Here is a 22,963-nt window from a genome sequence, read left to right on the forward strand (position 1 = left end):
TTGGTTCCTACCAATTATATTCTTTGTTATCCATTAGGGGGGGGGGGGGGAGGACATCCAAGAAATGAAAGCAGTAAACCGCAAATAATAGACATCAAAATGGTTAGTATGAGAGGTTTCTTAATTGTTACATGCTATATATGTTAAATTGTTTGCTTGGGGGATGGGTTGTTGGGTGTGAAACTATAATTGCATTTAATTCCGGCACACATCTCAGATGTTTCATTCCTTGGTTTAGATATGTCCTAATAATAGGTTGAGAGCTTCTATCTGAATTTGAAAATTCTGAACTCTTACTATCATGGATACTTTTTCAGATTAGAGTGCTGTTCTGCTGAGAAAGGAAACCTTCAAAAGTGAATACTCTTTTGTCAAGCCACAATCAGGACTAGGGAGGGCTGCTGCTTGGCAAAGAATGGTTTCCTGCAGATGTTTTTGATATCTCTGCAATGTCTGGGCTACTTAATGTACATTTCCTTCTTTATACTATTCTTTAAATATTCTATGGTATTGGAAATTATGTTCATCTATTGGCTGGGTTGTAACTTTAAGGCTGCTGTACTTTTTTGAATGGATGATTTGATTGGATTCATGTGGGCTAGCTCAATTGCCTTATACACAATTATTAGAATTTATTTCTGCTAATGTTTTGTTATTTACATATTTTTGAATGTTCTCATCCTTGCTAAAATATATACAATCAACTAGGGGTGGCAATTTCCTACATAACCTGCCTACCTGATGTGAACAAGGCTGGAAGTTGGAGAGTTTGGGTTAAGGGAAATTCAATACTATAGGAATTTGACATGACAGACACAGCACATTATTAATAATAAGCGTTATGTCAGGGTTGAGGGTGTGTAACCCTCCCTGCCCTCTTGACATGAGAGCTATTTGATGATGGAAATTAAAAAATATTGTACACATTATACCTTGACATTTATGGATTTTGTGGCTTGGTGCTTTGACTTATGCCTCTCAATGCATGAGGGTTGAAGCTCGAGTCTTTTTATTGGTTTTTTAATTTAAAAGATATTTAGATTACATACAATAGTTCACATTGCTTGGAACTAACACAATTTTGACATGACAAGCTGGGGGGCAGGGGGGCTAAACATGACCCATTTATCAACAGATTATGTTATGGATGGGATCTTATGACATGATTAGTAGACTGATGATCCGCACATTATCTGATACAATCATACAACCCATTAAAAAAGAGCGTCCCGGTGCATGAGGCTCCCGCTACTGCAGGGTCTGGGAAGGGCAAATCTAAGCAGCCTTACCCCTGCTTCGCAGAGAGGCTGTTTCCAAGTTTTGAACTCGCAACCTGATGGTTGCAATAGTGTGCCAAGACTCGCCCTATCTGCTACAACCCATTACTACTCCTATTATGAATTAACAACAACAACAACTGAACCTTATCCCAACTAAATGGGGTTGTCTACATGGATCCTTGCCCTCCAATTAGTTGTATTTGAGGTCATGCTTGATATAAGGCCTAAGCTATGTATGTCTTTCCTCACCACTTCTCCTAAGGTCATTTTAGGTCTTGCCCCTGGCTCTTTTGGTTCCTTCAATCCGAATCAAATCACTCCTCCATACTAGAGCATCCAAAGGCCTCCATTGAACATGGCCATGCCACCTCAAACAACTTTCTTGTAGCTTATCATGTATCAAAGCTACTCCCAAATCAACTCTAATATGATCACTCTTTACTTTATCCTTTCTAGTTTTGCCACACATCCATCTCAACATCCTCATCCCCGTTACACTTATCTTATCTACATGATGCTTCTTAACTGCCAACATTTCGCACCATACATCATAGCTGGCCGATTACACAATACTCCAGACACACCTCTCTCTTTCATCCATCCTATTTTAATTCTCTATGAAACATCATCCTCTATATCACCTTCTATATTTATGATTGAGCCCATATACCTAAAATAATCACTTTGCGGAATCTCCCTCTTTAATTTTCAACACCTCATTATTTGTCCTAAGTATAATTAAATTTACACACCATATACTCTATCTTTGTTCTACTTATCTTAAAACCTTTTAATTCCAAGGTTGATCTCCACAACTCCAAGTTGGTGTTAATCCCTGCTTTTGTCTCATCCACCAAAACAATATCATCAACAAAAAGTATACACCAAGGAAACTCATCTTGAATGTCTCTGGTTAAATCATCCATGATAAGCACAAACAAATAAAGGCTTAAATCTGATCCTTGATGTATTTCAATTGTAATTGGAAATTAACTACCTTAACCCCCTACAGTTTTTACACTAGTCACCACACCATCATATATATATATCTTTAACTATGTCCACATATTTAATTGAAACGTTTCTTCTCTAGTAATTGTCAGATTAACTCTCTAGGGACTCTGCCATAAGCTTTTTCTAGATCAATAAAGACTATATGGAGATCCTTCTTGCAATCTCGAAATCTTTCCATGAGTCTCCCAAGTAAATAACTTCTGTCTTGGATCTTCTTGGCATAAAACCAAATTGGTTCTCCATAATAGTAGTTTCTTGTCTCAGGTGTCTCCATAGTTATTGCAGCTATGAATATCACCTTTATTTTTTTAAATCGGAATCACAATACTTCTCCTTCATTCATTTGCCATTTTCCTTGTGTGCATAATCTTAAACAGCTTGGTTAGCCAAGATAACCATAAATTCCTAAGATCTTCCATACTTCTATTAGGACCTAATATGGGCCTAATGCCTTGCCTACTTTCATCCTCCTTAAAGCTTTTTTTACTTCAGATACCTTAATTTTTTGTACATATCTATGGCATGTGATGTCTTGATGGGTAATGTAGTCTTTCGGGCCACTATTACTCGAAATGTCTTCATTTAGTAGGCTGTAGAAATTATCTTTCCATCTCTCCTCAATATCCTCATCCCTTAGCAATATTTTACCATCTTCACTTTTAATACATCTAACATAGTCGAGATATCTACTCTTCCTTTTCCTTATTTTAGCTATCTTATAGGTAGCATTTTTCCCTTCCTTTGTGCTCAGATTGTTATAAAGATCTTCATATTTCTTTGCCTTTGTTTTTCCCACAATCTTCTTAGCTTCATTTCTGACAAATATATTCCTTTTTAGATTCTCTGCATCCTTAGTCCTTTGCCATGTCTTAAAACTAGCTTTTTTTTAGTCTTAATGGCTGCTTGAACCTCATCATCCCACTACCAAGTCTCCCTAGAAGAATGACTTTTTCCTATCGATTCACGTAGGGTGTCTTTAGTAACCTTCTTAATACGAGTAGTCATCTTGTTTTTCATTGTATTAGTGTCTCCCTCAAAGTTCCACTTTCCTATTATGAATTATCAATACATGATACATGCCCTGTCTTGTTTACTTTTGCTCAGCTGCAGAATCCAAGTTACACCACTCCACTTCATCTACAGCCACTGCCATGCATATTAGCTCACCTAGGTCCAGTTGTACGGATCAATGGGTGTTCTGTTGTAGGATATAAGAGCTTTATTATCACAAAATTTTATCTTCTTTTTCCCTATATTTTTTTTTGATTATATAATTAAGGTAGATGTTCAATAATTCACATATTCTTTTATTAGTTGATGTAGACATGTTCTCTGGGGGGAATACCGGAGTTGTATGTGACTTCCAAGTATGGGCAACTTTATTACTCCATTACAGCAGTCACATAAGAAGAATTACATGGGTCTCACTCCCATTTGGAGACCCACTTAAAGTTGTTTGGTTCCTATTAATATTTTTTGTTGGTTTGTTTTATTTTCTCATTAAAAAGATTTGAGTTGTAAGAGTAATTTGATTTTTTATTTTATTTAGAAAAATAGTAGTAATATTTAATTATTATTTGATGACAGAGTTAAAGTTAGGCTTAGTTCATTGGTTAAAATTTCAATTTTAGTTGTTAGATTTTAATTTTTCCTCTTTTTTCATGTGGGATTGGGGTGGGGAGGAGAGGGTGTTTTGGGTGTAGCATGTGGGAGGGCATGATGAAGGTTTTTGGACATTTTTAAGGGAGGACAAAGGGTCAATATAGGAAAGAGCGGTGGAGTGAAAATTCTAATCTTTGGTGTGTGAAGTAAACTTCAAGCAATATTCCCAGATCTCTTTATTTAGCTAATTTTAAAAATGAATATGTAGCATTTCTATGAATACTTGGGTTTCCATTATAATTTTAATGGTTGGGAAATCAATCTGTTGCCATCCTTCTGGAGGTGCTACAATTTTCAGGTATCAACTCTAATGTCCTTAGACTCTTAGAGAAGCTAGCTGGGTTCTAATGAGAGAGTCTATTCTGTAAATCCACGTTCAGCATGCTGATGGGACAGGTTAAAGCAACAACCTGTTTAAAATGATTTGGGAGTTGATGATTCCCCAGAAAGCTACAGTTCTTCATTTGGACAGTCATAAAAGGCAACTCTGACTGTTGATATAACTCATTCAAAGAGGTTGGGACATTTCAAATGCAAGATGTTTCTGTGACAAGGAGCCTGTTCCCCATGTGCTGTTTTGTTGTCCCTATTCAAGGTCCATTTGGTGTCATGTTGAGTTCTTTGACACCTATTCTGCCTGTCCTTTTAGTTTATCATCTGTGTTCGAAGCTGCAAAGGTGGGGCTCTGAACATCATCTGCTTGTCCTCCAAGTTTGTGGAGTATCTGTTTAGTAGTTATGTGGTTTTTATGGAATACAAACTCTAGACTCTTGATAGTGTGGTGATCAAAGCTGAGGAAGGCATTGAAATGTACAGAAGGTGCTAAAGGCACAGAAAGGCTTGTGGTTTGGTGAGAAGTGCAATGTGCATGCATGAGGCCAATCCCTTATTAACATTGTTGTTGCTGCTTCTCTCTCTCTCTCTCCATATTAGGGATTTGGATTATCATGCATCTTCTTATTTCATCTTTTGTTTTTTCATCTAAATACATTGCACTTATGGTCACAGTCAGCTCTGAACGGATCTTCAAATCTTCCAGACACGACAGGTAGATCTTTTGCGGCATCTTTCTCTTCCCAGTCTGCAGCGGCATCCCCTGTTTATCATCAAGCCGGTGTGTACCTTTGCTGGATCGTTTAATTATATTTCTTATAGATGTACTGTGAATAATTTCATTTCTTGTTGATAGGAACCATACAAGGGCTGCATAACATCCATGGGAGCTTCAATTTTCCCAACATGCTAGGCACGCTAGCATCAAGAAATACAACGCTAAATGGTGTCCCTTCAAGTGGCATTCAGCAACCTACGGGAAGCCTCTTTAGTGGACGATTTGCATCGCACAATCTTCCTGTTGCTCTTTCACAGGTATTGATACTGGCATTTCGCATGCTACGAGATGCTTTGATCTATTCACATCATTTGTAATATTATAAATAATTCTGTTGGAATAGGATTCTTGTACCCAACCCCATTTAGTTGGGATAAGGCTTTGTTGAGTTGAGTTGTTTTGTTGGGTAAGTTAAGTTTTGATCTTTGGTTCTATGCCCTTTGATGCAGATATCTCAAGGCAACTCACATGGACATTCAGGGGTCACAAACAGAGGAGGTACAGGTGTTGTAGGGAATCCTGTATTTAGTAGTAGCATGAATGGAGCTAGTGTTTATATTCCTGGGTTTTTCCCAACTTCAATTGGTAAGCAAAGTACTGTTCCAGGATTGGGAGTCTCTCCAATTTTGGGAAATGCAGGTCCTCGAATGACAAGTTCAATGGGAATTGTTGGCGGGGGGAACATTGGAAGGAGCATAAGCTCTGGTGGAGGATTGTCGGTCCCTGGTCTTGCTTCACGCCTCAACTTGAATGCTAATAGTGGATCTGGAGGTCTGGGTGTGCAAGGACCCAACAGATTAATGAGTGGTGTGCTTCAACCAGGTAGTGGCTTTAGCCTTTAGTCTTATTGGAGTCTCTCATTTTTTTTTTTGGGGGTTTCATTTTGATGAATGCCCCCATTGAATTTTCTAGCTTCTTTATAAGTCCATTTATTCGTATTTGAGGGATCAGATAAGCTATTGAGATCCTACTGATGCATCTTTGTTAGAAAAGGTTAGAACTTAATGTAAAACCTAACACGATGCAGAGAAGAATGGAAATCGCAAACACAATCACACAATGCGGACAAAGATTTACGTGGTTCGGCAAGGTTGCCTATGTCCACGGTGAGATGAGATCTGTTTCACTATCAATGGAGAATAGGATTACAGTCGCTCGTTCCTCACACCTCTCTCAGATTTACAATACAGAGAAAGAACTCTCGCTACAGATTTAGTGAAACCCTATATAGGAAATTTACCGAAATACCCATATTTTCCTTAAAAAACCTCAAGTCCATCATCAGAAGTCAAGACACCAAAACCTCAACACTTAAAGGATTTTCATTGGATTCCAAGCCCCTTCTCTTTATAGTCAGGAAATATGGGTTGGATTTCATAGGATCAACTCTTTAAGAATTAATATGCTATTTTTTACTTTTGCTTCCATTATTCTCTGTTTCTTAAGCATTACCCTAAAGACCTATAATGATTTATCTGGATGTCTGGATTTTATATGCTTTTCAGAACAATTGTCGTTAAGTTTCAAGAAACAATGATAATTTGCTTCATCAGAGAGAAAAAAATTTAAATTTATAATGCCATTTTTTGTTTAATTACTCAGCAGAACCGCAGGGCCATCTCTAATTATTCTTTTGATGGTTTGAACTTTGAAGTTCTAGAAATATGACTAAGAATGTATATAGTAGTTTTTCTTCTCAATCTGATGACAATTAATTAGAGAATGGCATGATAACAAAATACATCCACCAAAATATGAATCAAGAATTGATTATTTGACTTCAATAACCTGAATTAGGTCCATAATGGAGCCAGTAGATCATCAATGTCATCAAATTTGAACCATATCTTTCTTGAAGCATTACTTTTCAATATTTTATCACTACTTGAACATTCACTGTACAACTACTTGTTGCTTTCATTTTTTTTCTTCACGTGAACAGACCATTTTGGTCCTATGATTTATAGGAAGCTTTCTCTTTGTAGATTTCTTCATTTGCACACAAATTTTTGTTGGACCCTCATGTGGACATTGTTAGACACTTGTTTGGACACAGCTGTTGCATCCCACACAAGCACTCTCCTGACATGTCTTTGTAGGATTCTATGTTTTTACTCCTAGTTTGATGTTTCCATTCTGTTCTAAATTCTTTTCGATTTCCTTCTAATTTACTTTACTAAAATGCATTATAATAATTGTGAATATATATTCATATGTATGTGTTGCCCTTTGTCAAACTTACTATTGACTTGCTTAATATTAAGATATATACAAGGAGGCACGAGTAAAAGTACTCGTTCCCCACTTTTCAAATTTCTTTCGGTACTACTTAATTTTTATTACAAACAAAAGTATGGAAGACCCGTGCGTTTATTAGTGTACCTTTGTTCTAGTAGTCTAGTACTCACTGTTTGTGGTGTCATATGAAAACAATTTGTTGAGATAATATGGTTTGAGTTCATTATTTATCTTTTGTAGTTTTTTTTTTTTTTTTTGGTTTTTTATTTTCTCTTCTTAATGTTATTTAGGATTTTATCTTTGAGGTAAGTTTATTCATTTTGTTAAGTGGATGCTTATATTTTGAACTTCTATTTGTAGTACTCACTACTCAGTTCATTATGAATCTGTTTTGGACCAACTTTCTGGTTGGATACCATGTTTACGAAAAATTTTCTTGTAATATTTTTCGTTATGTTCCTTTGTATGCAAAATTTATTTTTCTATTATCTAATTGAAGTGGTCCACTTGAAAGGTTATGTCTCCAAAATGAAAGATGAATTATTTCTATTGCTTTCCCAGCTGATTTCTGCTATGAAAATAACATACACTCTATTCAGCATCACCACAGATGATTTCGATGCTTGGAAATTCATATCCTTCAGCTGGAGGCTCACTACATCAAAGCCAAGTCCAATTAGGGAATAATTTAAGCTCAATGGGAATGTTAAATGATGTGAACTCCAATGACAGTTCTCCTTTTGACCTGAATGATTTCCCTCAGTTGACTAGGCGCCCTAGTTCTGCTGGAGGGCCACAAGGACAATTGGGTAATAAAAATTTAATTTAATATTACTGACTTATTATTTAGGTGCTTATTTCTTGCCAGTGGGATATTATTTGAGACATGAATTTGCAGGTTCTCTTCGGAAGCAAAATGTTGGTGTTAGTTCTATCGTCCAACAGAACCAGGAGTTCAGCATCCAAAATGAAGATTTCCCAGCTTTACCTGGATTTAAAGGTGCTAATTTATTCTTTAGACCTAGGTTATGGGAGGCTGCACTATTAGTCAAGTATTCCTACAATTTGTCTTTTCACAATCTTATATTTCAAGTTTTGTCTGGTGACATCAGTAGCTGAACTTATTGTCGCTGACATTTGCTATGTTCAGTGCAAGTTTTATTTCTACAAAAAAAAAAAAAAAAGTGGACGTTCTGGATGCTAAAATCTATTGTAGGTTAAAATAATTTTTTTGTGCAAAATAATTTCTAGGGAGGTGTTAAGGTTCCTATTCTAGTTAATTTTTTATTTTGGTGGAACTTAGATTGAAAATGAAGACAATAAGAGTAATAGTGTTCAAGAAGGTTGCAATAACTATCAAGAAACCACAAAGTCTTAGATATATACAAAAATTAGGTTGCCCTAAGTAATAGAAGCTTTAAGGAGGATGCAAATAGGCTTAGGCAACAGTTCCAGATGAGGTTTCAATAGAGGTGTGGAAGAGCGTAGGAATCTGTGGATTATCTTGGCTAACTTAGTTGTTTAATAAGATTATGAGCGCAAGAAAAATGCCAGATGAATGGAGGAGAATTCTGATTTATAAAAATAAGGGTTATATTTAAAGGGTGCATCTGTTTGTAACCGGATTTCTTTACCCATCAACTGATGATGTGTCATTAGGATAAAGTGACTATTATTGTAAATTTACAACCTAATCCAACTTCTCTTCTCCCTCTCCCTTCCCATCCGGCACTCCTCCCTCCCTCTGTATTTCCCTAACCCACACCCTTCTCTTTTCTCGAACCCATCTCCTCCTCCAACCTTTGCCCTGCCCCTGAACATGGTTACTATATGGTAGGCAGTGAAGGAGGTTCATACTCCAAACAAGAAACAACAAAAATTGAATGTTTTCTTTTAGAATGATGCAGGGATGGTTTTTCTAATGCTGAAGTCACACCTAATCTAAAGAAGATTTAAGAAAGACATTGGCAGAATTCTATCTCTCTCTCGAAATGGTTTGTCACTTCCAGCTGCCTTTACATTAACATCAGCTTCTACTTCCAGAATAATGACTGGATCGTCCTATTTTCCTGTTGATCAGCGTCATTACCGCCACTTGAGGGTCTCATTTGACCTCTGTTCAAAGCCAAATCTTTGAATTTCCACCAATAGTCAAAGAATTACATGAAATCATTCCACTGTGGTTATGGCTTAATCAGAAAATGTTTCTGTCGATGGATCCTGAAGTGCCGTAGCAACTCTAGCAACCAAATCTAAAGTACTGGCATCGATCGAAGGAAAAGAATGCTAAGCTAGTAAAAGAGCCTTCTCATTTAGTCGTTGTCTCTCACCTAATGTCACCAATATCCTTGCCACTGCAAGTTTTGACCAGCAAGGATCGACGGAGGAGACTGAAACCCTCATTGAACGGGTTAAGTTAGTGAATCAAATGGGGACCAAGCTCTGCAACTCCTCCCTCTAAGGCAAGGAAGAAACATAGTGGGGAAAAAAATCGTGGGGGAATCTTTTAGGAATTTACACAAATCCACAAGCTAACAAGGAGAAGGAGAGGAAGAAGGAGTAGGCCTAAAATTACTAAACAACACATTATCTAAAAAGAATTGGTTAGTGGTGTGGGTGGGAAAATAAGTCCGGTTACAACAAATGTTACTAGTTAACTAATTTGGTTTTATGCCAGGAAGATCAACTACAGAAGGTATTTATTTACTTAGGAGACTCATGGAAAGATGTAGAGAATGTAAAAAGGATCTCCATATGGTCTTTATTAACCTGGAAAAAGCTTATGATAGTGTCCTTAGAGAGTTAATTTGGCAATTAATAGAGAAGGGAAGTGTTTCAAGCAAATACGTGGACATAGTTAAAGATATGTATAATGGTGTAGTGACTAGTGTGAGAGCTATAAGGGGACAACATATTGAATTCCCAATTACAATTGGGTTACGTCAAGGATCAACTTTAAGCCCATATTTATTTGAGCTAATCCTAGATGAATTGACTAGAGACATTCAAGATCAGATCCCTTGGTGTATGCTTTTTGCTGATGATATTGTTTTGGTGGATGAAACAAAAGTAGGGATAAATGCCAAGTTGGAATTATGGAGATAAACCTTGGAATCAAAAGGTTTTAAGATAAGTAGAACAAAAACAAAATATTTAGTGTGTAACTAGCAAGACTGATAAGGAGGTGGTGAAATTTGATGATTGGGAGATACCTCAAATTGAATATTTTATGTACCTGGGCTCAATCATAAATAAAGGAGAAATAGAGGATGATGTTGCATAAAAAAAATAGGATGGATGAAGTGGAGAGGTGTGTCTGGAGTGTTGTGTAATTGACGAATTCCTTCAAAACTAATGTAGTCCTAGATTGGTAGGAGACCAACTAGGAACCAATACACCAATTTCTGATATGAATTAGTAGTCCGATTGGGGCAAAATGTGATTTTAGGTCAGAATTAGGGTTAGGGTTTGAGGTATTGGTTATGCTAGGCAGGTGTAGGGGACTCTGTTAGTGAAGATCCTGAGATTTTTTTATGGCTGGAAATGAGTAGACTTGAATGAGCAGTAAGTTAGGGTTTCGGGTTTTGGAAAAGAGGAAAAGATGGATTTCTAGGGTTTGGCTGGACAGAAGTTAACCAAACTTGAATGGTTTTCTTAGGAGGGTATGATAGATAATCGATCAGATTTGTAGATTGTTCTGACGGTTGGTTTGGGCTGGGCAGAAATTAGGGTTTATGGGGTTTTAATAGAAGTATGGTTTTCTAGGGTTTGAGTGGGAGGATGGGGCTAATCTTTGGATCAAGTTTCCTAATATGGCAGGGGAGTAATCGATCAAAATGTAACAGGTTTTGGCAGGTTGGTTAGGTCTAGGGAGATTTTAGGCTATGGGAAATTGAAAATAGAAAAGAGGGAAAGCTAGGGTTTGGGGCTGTAGAGGATTAGAAATAGAATTGGGGGATGGGGAATGTTTCAGACTAAGTTGTAATGGCAGAATGTAATCGGCAGCAGCTTGTTGATGGAGGAACATGAATAAAAATCAAATCTTTGACTGAAACTAGAAAGTAGAACTTGAAGAGAACCACTCGGGCTTCACACCGCAAGGTGTTGATTGGATCAAACACCAATCCCACCAGCTTTGATCACACACAAAGCAGATCTTCAATAGAAGAAAGGTTGCAGCAACTTGCAAGAGCAGATTTCATAAAACAGTGAGGTAAAGAGAAGCTCCACGGTTGTTATTTATTTATATTGGCCAAAAGCGTAAATTCCTATGCAGCCTAGGAATAAAAAATCTCAGGCTGAGTCTAAATACAAAACACTGCCTCTCAAAAATTCATGCAAAGGTGTGGACCCTTAACTTAAGTTAAAAAGTTTATATTCTAAAAGAATATGCTAAAAGCACTTGAATTGGACCAGTGGTTCAACCGGTTCAATTTAAAACACTAAAACATGAAAATAAACCAAGTATTGGGCTAATCCCGTATGCAACTTATGTACCCTTACTTTAGGTCCATAAAAGTGACCTATTACATTGAAAACACATGGGATTAAAGGTCCAACATGTCTATAACCCAACTCTAGATTTATTTCCAAGGAAAGAAGCCCAATTTGGTGATAAGCCTTCATAAAAACTAAAAGGAAAATTTTATAGGACAGTTATACGACCGACAATGATGTATTGAACTAAATGTTTGGAAATAAAGAAATAACAAATAGATAAACTTAGTGTTGCTGAGATGAAGATGTTGAGATTGATGAGTGGTAAAACTAGAAAGGATAAAAATAAGGATGAACAAATTAGAGCTAAATTAGGAGTAACTTTGAGCCTCTGATACATGATAAGCTACAAGAAAGTTTTTTGAGGTGGCATGGACATGTACACCGGAGGCATTTAGATGGCTCGAATATGAAGAAGTGATTGATTCAGATTGAAGGAGCTAAAAGAGCCAAGGGTAGGCCTAAATTGATTCTGGAGAAGTGGTGAGTAAAGACATGTATAGGATAGGCCTTGTAACAAGTATGCCTTTGAATAGAGCTGACTGGAGGGAAAGGATCCATGTAGCCAAGCCCATTTAGTTGGGATAAGGTCGAGTTGAATTGTAGATTGGAAATAATTTTGCCTCCACTGAGTGGGGAAATATTAGAAATGTAACCTTAAGGTGAGTTTAGATGGTTTCCAAACAAAAATTATCTTGTCCCAAGACAGAATTAACCTTATTCAATTTATTTAACACCTATATTATTATTTCCAGTGGAATTGAAATTGCCGTAGTTGTATTCGAAAGGTAAGGAAATAAGCAAGGAACTAAAACTCGGAACTCGACCCCAACTCGACCTTGGAAAAAATTGAGTTGACTCAAGATCTCGCGAGATCTATGTCAAGTTGGTGTATTTTTTTTTTTCTACTCAAAGGCTGGTTTCGGTGGGGTTTAGACCTAGTTTGGGTCTGAAACTTGGTACTTAGCCTATTTTAGGCCATTTAAACACAATGTCACTATCAGATTTTGCAAAAACAAAATCCAAATAGGAGTTTCATTTAGTGAGCAGCCTGCGATTTTAAAAACTACAATATCTCGTCAAGATCTCGGGTTGACCCAGATCTTGACCCAACTTACGTTATAAAAGTGCCAAATCTCAAGATAACTTGAGCTATCTCAACCGAGTGGCTGCTCCTCTGCTGCAGCCACTGGTTTTTCACGATTTTTGAGCTGGATTTCGTCGGAGAAGCTGCTGCCGGCATCATTCAGCTACACCAAAGAAAGATTAGTGCATGATTTGTGGTTCTTTACATCAATTTTGAAGAACTTTTGAAAGGTAACCATTTTTTCCCCAAATCGTTTTTTTTTTCCAAAAAAATTTGTTCATACCCTAGGATAGGGGACTTGGCATATGCTGATGACAACTCTTATATGACTGTTGTGGCAAATTATATGCAAAATACAACAACACTATGACATGGGAAGACTATGTGGCACAAGTGGGGACTGAATGCGTGATTCAATCACATTTTATGTGATGATAGTTGTAACATTGTTAAACAGATTGATGTATTGTACACTTTAACATTTCTAATGCTTATTTATGTTGTTTTACATTAATTGAATGTTTTGATTGCTTTCTATTACTAAATTATGTGTAGAGTAGGGTATTTTAGTATGTCGTCGCCTACCAACCTAGGGTGCGAAGTGAAACTCCTATTTGGACTTTGTTTTTGCAAAATCTGATAGTGCCATTGTGTTTAAATGGCCTAAAATAGGTTGAGTACCAAGCTTCAGACCCAAAATAGGTCTAAAACCCACCGAAATCAGGTTTCGAGTTAAAAAAAAAAAATGCACCAACTCGACTGAGATCTCGAGATATCTCAAGTCAACTCGGTTTTTCCCAAGGTCGAAACCTGGTCGAGTTCCGAGTTTTAGTTCCTTGATTGGTTGTTGCAATGCATCTCATTGCTCGTGTGTTTTCTACCATGTCACCTCACAAACATGGGCAGTGCTAGTCTTCTCATAGTTTGCTGACTTGGTAATTGACTTGGTCTGTCCCTAAATAGGGGAGTCAAGTCTTGTTGACTCTAATTGTGTTAGTTGGATGAATCAAATGGCTGGCTTGGCTGATTCTGTAACTTGGTGGGAGTCATTGGCAACTTCTACCTACTTCAATATTCCTTCTTCTGGAACAAATGGCAATTTTATCACAGAAAGAGAAAAGAGGAGTATTGTGAAAGCCAGAGTGCTACAAACATAAAGTAGTAAGAAGCTACATTCCTTTAGTATCCGAAAGACTACAAAATGCTACAACCATCACCATTTATCTCATTTACTAGTCGTCATATATTTCCATGTCTACCCTGCAAGAGAGATTCCAAAGCAATGGTTTAGATTGCTGTCTTTGATCCTCACGATTGCCTATGAAAGGATCATTTATGTTGCATACTTACTCATGGAGAAGTTGCAGCCATTAGAACCTTTTATTTTTATGGTCAAATGATGAATTTATGATCATAACAATGTATCTATCAAATTTGACCTTGGGTTTTATGATGATATTGTCTGGCCTCAATCAAACCCTCCAACTCATTTCATGTAAGCATGTGATTTCTTGACCAAGTCATGAAGATCAAGCAGAGGAGTTTTGATAATCATGTCTGATGTCAGTTATCTTGGTTTTCGGATGATCGTGCTCTCAAACAAGATCAGGTTTGATGGATCACCAACCGATTGTTCCAAAGGAATCCAACAGCCAGACTACTGTTTTTTAATATGATGGGTTGTCCCAAAAGCTTAAATCTTGATTTTGGATACTTCATTTAACAAAATGTTCTGATAATTTTTTTTTTTGGGTCAATGGGGTTGGGGTTATGAAAAGGTTAAGAAGATTGCAATGAATATTGTGATGGTAACAAGGGTTTTTGGGCACCAATGAACTCAGTGGCGATGGCTTTTGCGTCAAAGTCCATGGTCCCCTACTGAAATTTGGTAACAAGATGGCCCTAAGAGTTTCAACTTAAATCTGTCATTTTAGAATCTCCCCATTTCATTTTCAGCATGCTTTAGAATCTCACATTTGGGTGGACCAACAATGATGTACTAACAAAAGAAATAGGCATGTAAGTGGAAGGGGGTAATAAGCAGACCTATCCTTGGGGGACACAGAAATATTGAAATATAAGTATTTAACTCAGAGATTTCGTAAAATTGTTTGGGGACCTAATAGCTTGCAATGCCGTTTAACAATTACACAACACATTGACATGTTTGCTTTATGATCTATTGTTACATCTCTTGAAAACCACAGCTTTCTCATTGGTTCCTAATGTATTAGTAATATTGTAGATTATATCTTTCAGATGTCAAAACTGGTTGCATATTTCTTTGGCTTAGCTTCTGCTTTTTCATTGCTGTACAGGAAATTCTGATTATGCAATGGATTTGCATCAGAAAGAGCAGCTTCATGAAAATGCTGTGTCCATGATGCAGTCCCAACACTACCCAGTAAGTATTGGCTTCTATGTGTAAGATTGAGTCATTGAGATGCCTGGTCCATTCTTAGAATACCATGCAATGGTTTGCACTTTTTTTTTCTAAAGAATAAATCGGAAACAAAAAGTAAATACTGTGTTGGCTGACTTGGCTCTTCGCCTCTTCCCAGGAACTACACAAGTATGATATCTCTTGTGCTTTTTAATTTAGCCGCACTTGTTTCGCATGCAGTAAATTTTGTATTGGTTTTTACTTGCTTCAAAATATAGATTGGTCGGTCTGCTGGATTCAGCTTTGGGGGAACATATTCATCTCATCGTCCACAGCAACAGCAGCAACATGCTCCTTCAGTCAGTGGCAGTGGGGTTTCCTTTACTACTGCTAACAGTCAGGACATGATCCATTTACATAACTCTGATCATTGGGTCCCATCTTCCCATGCGGCCTATCACTCACAGGTGATCATTGAAATCTTGTGGAAAGTATTACAGCATTTGGTGCATGACTGCATACATTCACCTCTAACTTTTCAATTTTTGGACCCCTTAATAGGTTCAGGCAAGTGGTCAACCTGGAATTGGATTGAGACCTTTGAACTCTCCAAATTCAGTATCTGGTATAGGCTCATATGATCAGCTTATTCAACAGTATCAACAGCACCAAAATCAGTCACAGTTTCGGCTGCAGCATATGTCAGCTGTTAATCAGTCTTCTGTGGATCAAAGCATGAAGTCAATGCAGGTGCCACAAGCTGTGCCTGATCGATTTGGTTTGCTTGGTTTATTGAGTGTGATAAAATTGAGTGATCCCATCCTGACATCCCTTGCACTTGGAATCGATCTGACGACTCTTGGGCTAAATTTGAACTCAACGGATAACCTTCACAAAACATTTGATTCCCCATGGTCTGATGAGCCTGCCAAGGGAGATCCAGAGTACAATGTGCCTGAATGTTATTATGCTAAACCACCACCTGCTCTACATGTGAGCTGATCTTGACTCTTAATTTCAAGTTGCCTTTGAGATCTTCCCTCTTTTTTTATTCCAACCTTTGTTTGATGGATGCAGCAAGGGTATTTTTCAAAGTTCCAGTTGGAAACGTTGTTTTATATCTTTTACAGGTATATTGCTTTTAATGTCTTAATTTTCGCAACGATTTGTTTGATGATTAAAATGACCCTACTTTTTTTTTGGGGTGCAGCATGCCAAAAGATGAGGCTCAGTTGTATGCGGCTAAGGAACTGTATGACTTCCCAACCAATAATTTCTGCAGTAGTGCATTTGTTTTATGTTACCACTAGTCATTTGAAGGGATGGTATGCATACATGGAGCCCTGTTGCCATCCAAGGGTTTGATGGTTTTTAGTACTTTAGAAAGGGCGTACCCAGTGCACAAGGCTCCCACCACTGCGGGGTCTGGAGAGGGTCATAATGTATGCAGCCTTACCCTTGCTTTCGCAGAGAGGCTGTTTCCAGATGGTTTTTAGTACTTTGTCCTCTCAAAATATTCCGCTTCCTCTTGTGCACTTACAGTCTGTAGAAATATTTGCTCGCTTGTCTCTAAAGGTATAAAATGATGTCTTTAGCCTCCATGACCACCTGCTTCTCTGTAAATGAAAAGCCCTCCACAGTTATTCTACTGTTACGATCAATCATTATCCTTGCATTAGCAAAGGCATGGAAGAAATCTAAATTCTTGTTGCTGACTTTTAACCATAAAGCCCGAAAGTTTGTTCCCCATAATCTCTCCTCTTTGAACAATCATCCTCAACTTCTAGTCAACTTCCTTTTCCACATGTAAAGATGGTTTCACTTCCTCTTCCGTTTTTTTGCAGTTTTTCTAATTCACGCTTTAGCTCTTGCGGTTCTTTTCCTTGCGTTGATATTTCCCATGTTCTTCTTACTCCAGATCTTAATCCTTTCTATGTGTTGTAGCTTTTGATGGATCTAGTGCTTAATCTGCGATAACTGAATGATAGGTCTCATTTTGGTTAGAATTAGATCAATGACCACTTTTGGTTCCTTGGATTTATTTGATCCCCCTTTTTCGTTTTTTGACTTGTGTTTATTCATGGTTTATTAGTTTGTGTTAGGCTTTTCATGGAATGCTTTTCTTTCTTTCGGGTTCTCTCGAGTCTTCTACCAATTTTCTATAATTCCAATCACTTGGGGCAATGCTCTATTGTTTTGCAGGAATAATAGAGGGTGGTTTTACCACAGAGAACACCGTCTGTGGTTCATAAGGGTTGCAAACATGGAGCCACTTGTTAAGACAAACACTTATGAGAGGGGATCCTACATATGTTTCGATCCAAACACATGGGAAACAGTTCACAAGGTTTTGAGATAACACATCCCTTATACTTCCTCGTACAAAATTTAAATAATTCATTGTTTGAAGTTAGCTGCTCCATTGATGAGAAGTTTTTTGGTGCAGGATAACTGTGTTCTTCATTATGAGTTGTTGGAGAAGAGACCAGTGCTACCTCAACATTAACGGAACATTTTTTTCATGTAAATGAAGTTTCAGTTCATTTTTCAACCCCCTTACTCCTTTACCCCAACCCCAATTTTCTTTTTTAAGTACATCGTGGCCATGTGAATATTTGAATTTCCTTTCCTTTCACTGGGCAATTATAACCAGTTGTTGCATTTGTTTTGCTGCTCGTAGCTGTAGTTTGTCTGCCTTGTTTGTCCACAGTTCCTTAACTATCAGCCTGCAAGTATTGCTCTTAGATATTAATATGAAGCCAATTGGAATTGGATATTATTAGCTTATACTAAGTATAAGGATCTCACCCTAACAGCAAGCATAGCTCCTGCCTAAGCTGTAATGACTATGTTACACAGCATCAAACCCAACAGGGCAAGGAATCTGTGAAAAATCAAAACTCTAGGTAGTCTCCAATGTAGACACTAGTGGAGCTCGTGCTTCTGGCCAAAATCATTCTCTCACAGCCTCGGCTTCAACAAGTATTGAAGTTACAGTTTCTCATCTTGCTTTTGCAGCTATATCTTCTCTTGATCTTCCTAAAACCACCAGTTTGTCTGATATTTTCATCTTGTTTAGGGCATCTTGAAATTGTTTTCACAGCAGTGTCTGCTGGGAAAGGCTGTCTTTAAGATACAGATCTATGCTGCTGTTCGAGAGGATTCATTAGCCTTGAACTCCCTTGAAGAACATATCCAATACAAAGTCGTTGACATAAAATAAAATAAAAGAGTTCTGACATTTTCTGAATGAGCAATTGATTGAGCTAGGATGTTGAGTGTTGCCTTTTAACACTAGTCTGTTCCTTGTCTAGGAGATTGACCGAGTTAGAAGTGCGTAGGAAGGAAGTCCCTCCACTGGATTCATCAATAACCTTCTTAGAAAGGATAAGAACAGTTATGGTATTAACTATTTTCTTAGAAATATCTTGAACTGAATCGAGCATGCTGCGCATGATGCCTGATTGCACAGAAACAAAGCACGGGTCACTGTTCCCTCTTCTCAGAACTTTATTGAAACGTTTAGTCAGGTATTATTTGAGTCACAGGGATTTGTGCGATTCTTGAATTTCACGTTCTGACATTAACCCCGTTGAAGTAGAGGAATGTTGGTAATTTTATTGAGGGAAGAAAAGTAGAAAACCCAACACAGATCTTTAGTTTGGGGGGGGGGGGGGGGGGAGATAATCGGTAGTTTGATGAGGAATCTGCACGTCATATCAATGGTGGTTCTGAAAAAGGTTTCATCCATGTGGGGGCACACACTCAATGTAATATAGAAAATAGTAACAAATTTCATGTGAGGAACAATAGTAAACCATGGTCAAGTACAAAGCCCTACCTTCTCATGACATTCCTATTCTCATTTGAGATAGTTTGTGTCGAGTGTCTAACTACTCTCATGGATGGGCTGTGATTTTGTTATCCAATTCTAAATTTCTCTGTCTCTCTAAGTTGTAGTGTTTTAGGGAACGTGTTAGCATCAAAATCCAGTGGAATCATGCAGTGTTTGTACCACGTCATAGAACAATTCAGGCAAATAGAAGTTTGGGTAGAACTTCTATGATTGTATATCGAAAGTTCAAGAAGTCTCTGTAGTTTGTAATGATGAACATTTGGTATTTGTTGCCACTAGGGCATGCTATGGTAGGTAATCTCACTATAACCTTTCATCAGGATGTAGAAACATTTTTACTTATTAAGGTTTTTTTTGCCACCCAAAAAAAATTCCATACAAGGAAAATTGTACTCCAACATTGTGGAGAAGTTCCAACCCCCTCCCCCCACCAACAACGAAAAAAAAACCTTCTATTCAGTCAAGCCAACAGAACGTCAGAACATGGGAAACTCTTGCTGTCAATACGGCCTATTAAACCTCTCTGGTACAATCTTATATCTGTCATTCAGGTGGTTGATTCCACATCGGTTCAATAAAGAACTTGGTTGGGGGGGGGGGGGGGGGGTGGTTGGTATGGCTTTACTTGACGTTACAAGCCATGTTTTAGGGTTGAGTTACCTAGAGGTTTGTATTTATCAGATGGGGTGCTGTTCTCTGTGCCACAGCGCAGGCTGTGCCTAGGAACATGGGGGTGGGCACAATGACCACCCTGCCCCCCTAAGTGACAGGCCCATGTGCCTGGGCATAGCCTGCGCTGCGGCACAGAGAACATTCTCCCTATAAATTGCATCAATTCAAATTTATTTTTTCTTCTTTGATGATTGTACCAATATGGCTTTACTTGACCTTACAAGCCATGTTTTAGGGTTGAGTTACCTAGAGGTTTGTATTTATCAGATGGGGTGCTGTTCTCTGTGCCACAGCACAGGCTGTGCCTAGGAACATGGGGGTAGGCACAATGACCACCCTGCCCCCCTAAGTGACAGGCCCATGTGCCTAGGCACAGCCTGCGCTGCGGCACAGAGAACATTCTCCCTATAAATTGCATCAATTCAAATCTATTTTTTCTTCTTTGATGATTGTACCAATAAGACAATCCCAAGCCTATACAGTATATACACTTTTCTCATGGCAGCATCTACATTCTACAGGCCAAGTGAGGATTCTTCGATCTTTGCTAGATCACCCATTGCCCTAGCATCCTTCCGCTCTCCCTTCCATTCACTTTTTTTCGGACATCTGATACGGCCAAGAGCCAAAGATTCCCCTCACTTAGAGACCATCATTGTCCACAACATTCTCTTCTCTGAAGTGGTGTCTCACTTCTCTTAGGCCGAGTCGGAACAAAATGTTCCAGAATCTCTTCACCGATCGTGTGGTTAATGGGTGATGTCAATGAATCACATTCTTTAGGGATTGTTCAATAACAGCTTTAGAGGTGTATTTAGAATGGAAGAGGGTTATCTGAGCAAGAGGCATAGCAACATCATTTGATGTGAGGAAAGAGAAACACAGAGGTGCCAATGTACCAGGGCCTGCCCAGATAACTATTCTTTTTATACGTACAACCTTCTTTGGATTGCCCCTTGTTTTATTTCAAAAAAAAAAAAATAAATCCAAAATAAACATCAATATATTGGATCTGCAAAATATCAAACAGCAATTATAGCATAAAACCTAACTAATCAGAACCCACCTAAAACTTTGCAAGTCTTTTAACCACAGCAGCAGCAGCTAATCTGGCAGCTATTATACATGTTTCTCTACTAAATCTAGCATAACATGGCTTTCCTTTACACAACCCCCCCAACCAAAAAAAAAAATGCAAAAGTTAACAAACCATCGTAACGAGCCATCAGTGGGAGCACTAGATAACCACCTTCATAGTCATGCAATGACAAAGGCTTGACAATGTTTCTCTGTAATTTTTTACTAGCCATGCAATCTGGTCCATCCAGTTCTTCTACATTCTAATCCTACCTCAAGTATTGGGATGAGCTGAGTGCTGATCCCATTGACTATTAAGTTTGGACAAGATGAAAGGGTCAAGAGGTTGGGAGTGACTTTAGCCAATTTACACCAGCAGCAACAAAGCAGGAACTCAGTGAATGTTGTAGTAATTTCATCCCTACCCTAATCATGTTGATCAACCTCTTCTGACTGGAATTATGTGTCTATGAGAGCTAAGTATTTGGTTTCCAGTTTCTGCCGTGCAAGTGATGACACCTCATCCATTTGAAGGATAAAATAGTTATCAAGGGATTTACTGCACCTAAAACGAGTTATCTCCACTTCCGTCCATGTGATTATTCCTATTTAATGTGCCAAAACCCATTAGAACCCCTAGGATACAAAGAGCTTTTTCTTGGTAACAGACCAAAATTTCATAGGATGGACTTGAAGGAAAACACAAACACACACACTAATAGCAGGGTGCCTCTCCTATCTGCAAAAGCCCCATGAATGTTGCAACCATAGATAAAGAATAATGAAAGGGGAGGAGGATCTAACATCAAAGTCCACAGCCCCAATCCTCAAGAAAAAAACAACTGATATGCCTCAAAACACATCCGAGGTTCCAGCCTAACTAGCCATCACTGCCATGACAATGTTAATCAACTCAACCATATCAAATCTTGGCCAACCTCTAAAATTTCTCCTGCTACATTCCTGTCTAATGTTATCAGTACAAATGTATCAGAACATGCATTTCTATCTTTTGCCAAAACGCATAGAAAATCATGAATTGTCATCAAGATTAGCACAACAAACTCCACAAAAGGCTCAAGAACTCAAAAATAATCTTTGTAAAATTGGATCACATAAAAATGTAGCTAGCTGAACCCTGTCAACCACACTACAAACCTAGGAAAATAATCGTTGTTCTCCTTTGCAGCTTATGACAAAAATATTTTGCCCTTTTGTGACCGATTCCCAAGACCAAGGCCTTGAACTGTGGTTGAGTGGGAGCCTGTAAATCAATTTGGTATCATAAACGAGTTGAGGAGAGGTCCAAAGAAGCCAAGCCAGGATTATATGAATTTGGAGAATACACTCCATTGTCTGAAAAGGTTCAAACTCATGTGTCCCTGCTCAGTTTAAATTGAATACATCCTAAACAGCTGATTAAGCAAGTTATCTTCAACTTCCTGAACCCAAACAGTCGCTCAACTTTCAACAAGTCCAAACTCATTTGGAGAACTTCAGCAATCTGTTTGACTGAGAAAATTGAGGGAGCTGGAAAGCTATGCGTGTTTGGAATCCGATTAAACAGTGTTTATTGAGACCAGCCCAGTCCTTGGTACCAACTACCATGTATAGCATAGACATGTGGGAACCTCAAGTAAACATGTCAACCAACAAAAAATGCTTCCAAATTCTAATTATATACTCATTTTCAGCAGAAAATTGAATGAATTGTGATAATTGAGTAAGCATTCTCCAAATGCCTTCGGAGGACAAGCAAGGGTAGTCTAATCAACCATAAACAAGCCACAGTCATTCACAAATTCATATTTGATCTGATAAACAATGCCATATATGCCCATTTTCTTTCCTTAATGCCAGCCCAGAAGTACCTGAAACCCTCTGGCTAAGAAGGCCACACTCTTCCTCTAAATATTCCATAAACCAAGACCCTTCTCTTGGATAGAAAAAATTAACTGCCAACTGTTGAGTATGTCTTGTATTCCAAGGATCCGAGTGCGATGCGGATCCGCCCCGACCCAAAGGGAGGAAAAAATGAGATTTAGTTCGTGACGCGGAGGGTAGGCCCAACCTGTAGCAAGCAAAC

The 22,963-nt window shown here is 38.1% G+C and overlaps 1 protein-coding gene and 1 non-coding gene across 4 annotated transcripts; one reads left to right on the forward strand and one right to left on the reverse strand.

Annotated features, from left to right (window-relative positions):
* The first annotated feature begins 292 nt into the window (after positions 1 to 292).
* On the forward strand, positions 293 to 17,832 carry LOC122645749 (probable NOT transcription complex subunit VIP2). 3 transcript variants are annotated; one of them, XM_043839118.1, is made up of 14 exons: positions 294 to 467; positions 4,965 to 5,070; positions 5,146 to 5,324; positions 5,517 to 5,565; positions 5,674 to 5,889; positions 7,905 to 8,114; positions 8,204 to 8,305; positions 15,208 to 15,293; positions 15,551 to 15,739; positions 15,834 to 16,265; positions 16,350 to 16,402; positions 16,483 to 16,524; positions 17,475 to 17,619; positions 17,719 to 17,832. In XM_043839118.1, the coding sequence occupies exons 1-14, from the start codon at positions 450 to 452 to the stop codon at positions 17,776 to 17,778; spliced, it is 1,887 nt and encodes a 628-aa protein (XP_043695053.1). In that variant the 5' UTR covers positions 294 to 449; the 3' UTR covers positions 17,779 to 17,832. The 3 variants fall into 3 exon arrangements, with proteins under 3 accessions (XP_043695044.1, XP_043695036.1, XP_043695053.1); XM_043839109.1 differs by having other exon boundaries at positions 293 to 467; positions 5,517 to 5,889; positions 8,204 to 8,306; positions 15,206 to 15,293; positions 17,706 to 17,832; XM_043839101.1 differs by having other exon boundaries at positions 293 to 467; positions 5,517 to 5,889.
* Positions 4,990 to 5,070, reverse strand: LOC122649278. Its single transcript, XR_006331244.1, has one exon. It is a non-coding gene; the product is annotated as a small nucleolar RNA snoR35 (small nucleolar RNA).
* Positions 17,833 to 22,963: the final 5,131 nt, after the last annotated feature.

The sequence above is a fragment of the Telopea speciosissima genome, chromosome 1 (genome assembly GCF_018873765.1).
Source record: "Telopea speciosissima isolate NSW1024214 ecotype Mountain lineage chromosome 1, Tspe_v1, whole genome shotgun sequence".
NCBI lineage: Eukaryota > Viridiplantae > Streptophyta > Magnoliopsida > Proteales > Proteaceae > Telopea > Telopea speciosissima.

Excerpts from the sequence above, each read along its gene's own strand:
- LOC122645749 (XM_043839101.1), top strand. Across the intron at positions 15,740-15,833 it reads ATGCGGCCTATCACTCACAG|GTTCAGGCAAGTGGTCAACC; the intron begins GTGATCATTGAA and ends ACCCCTTAATAG. Across the intron at positions 16,266-16,349 it reads AACCACCACCTGCTCTACAT|CAAGGGTATTTTTCAAAGTT; the intron begins GTGAGCTGATCT and ends TGATGGATGCAG.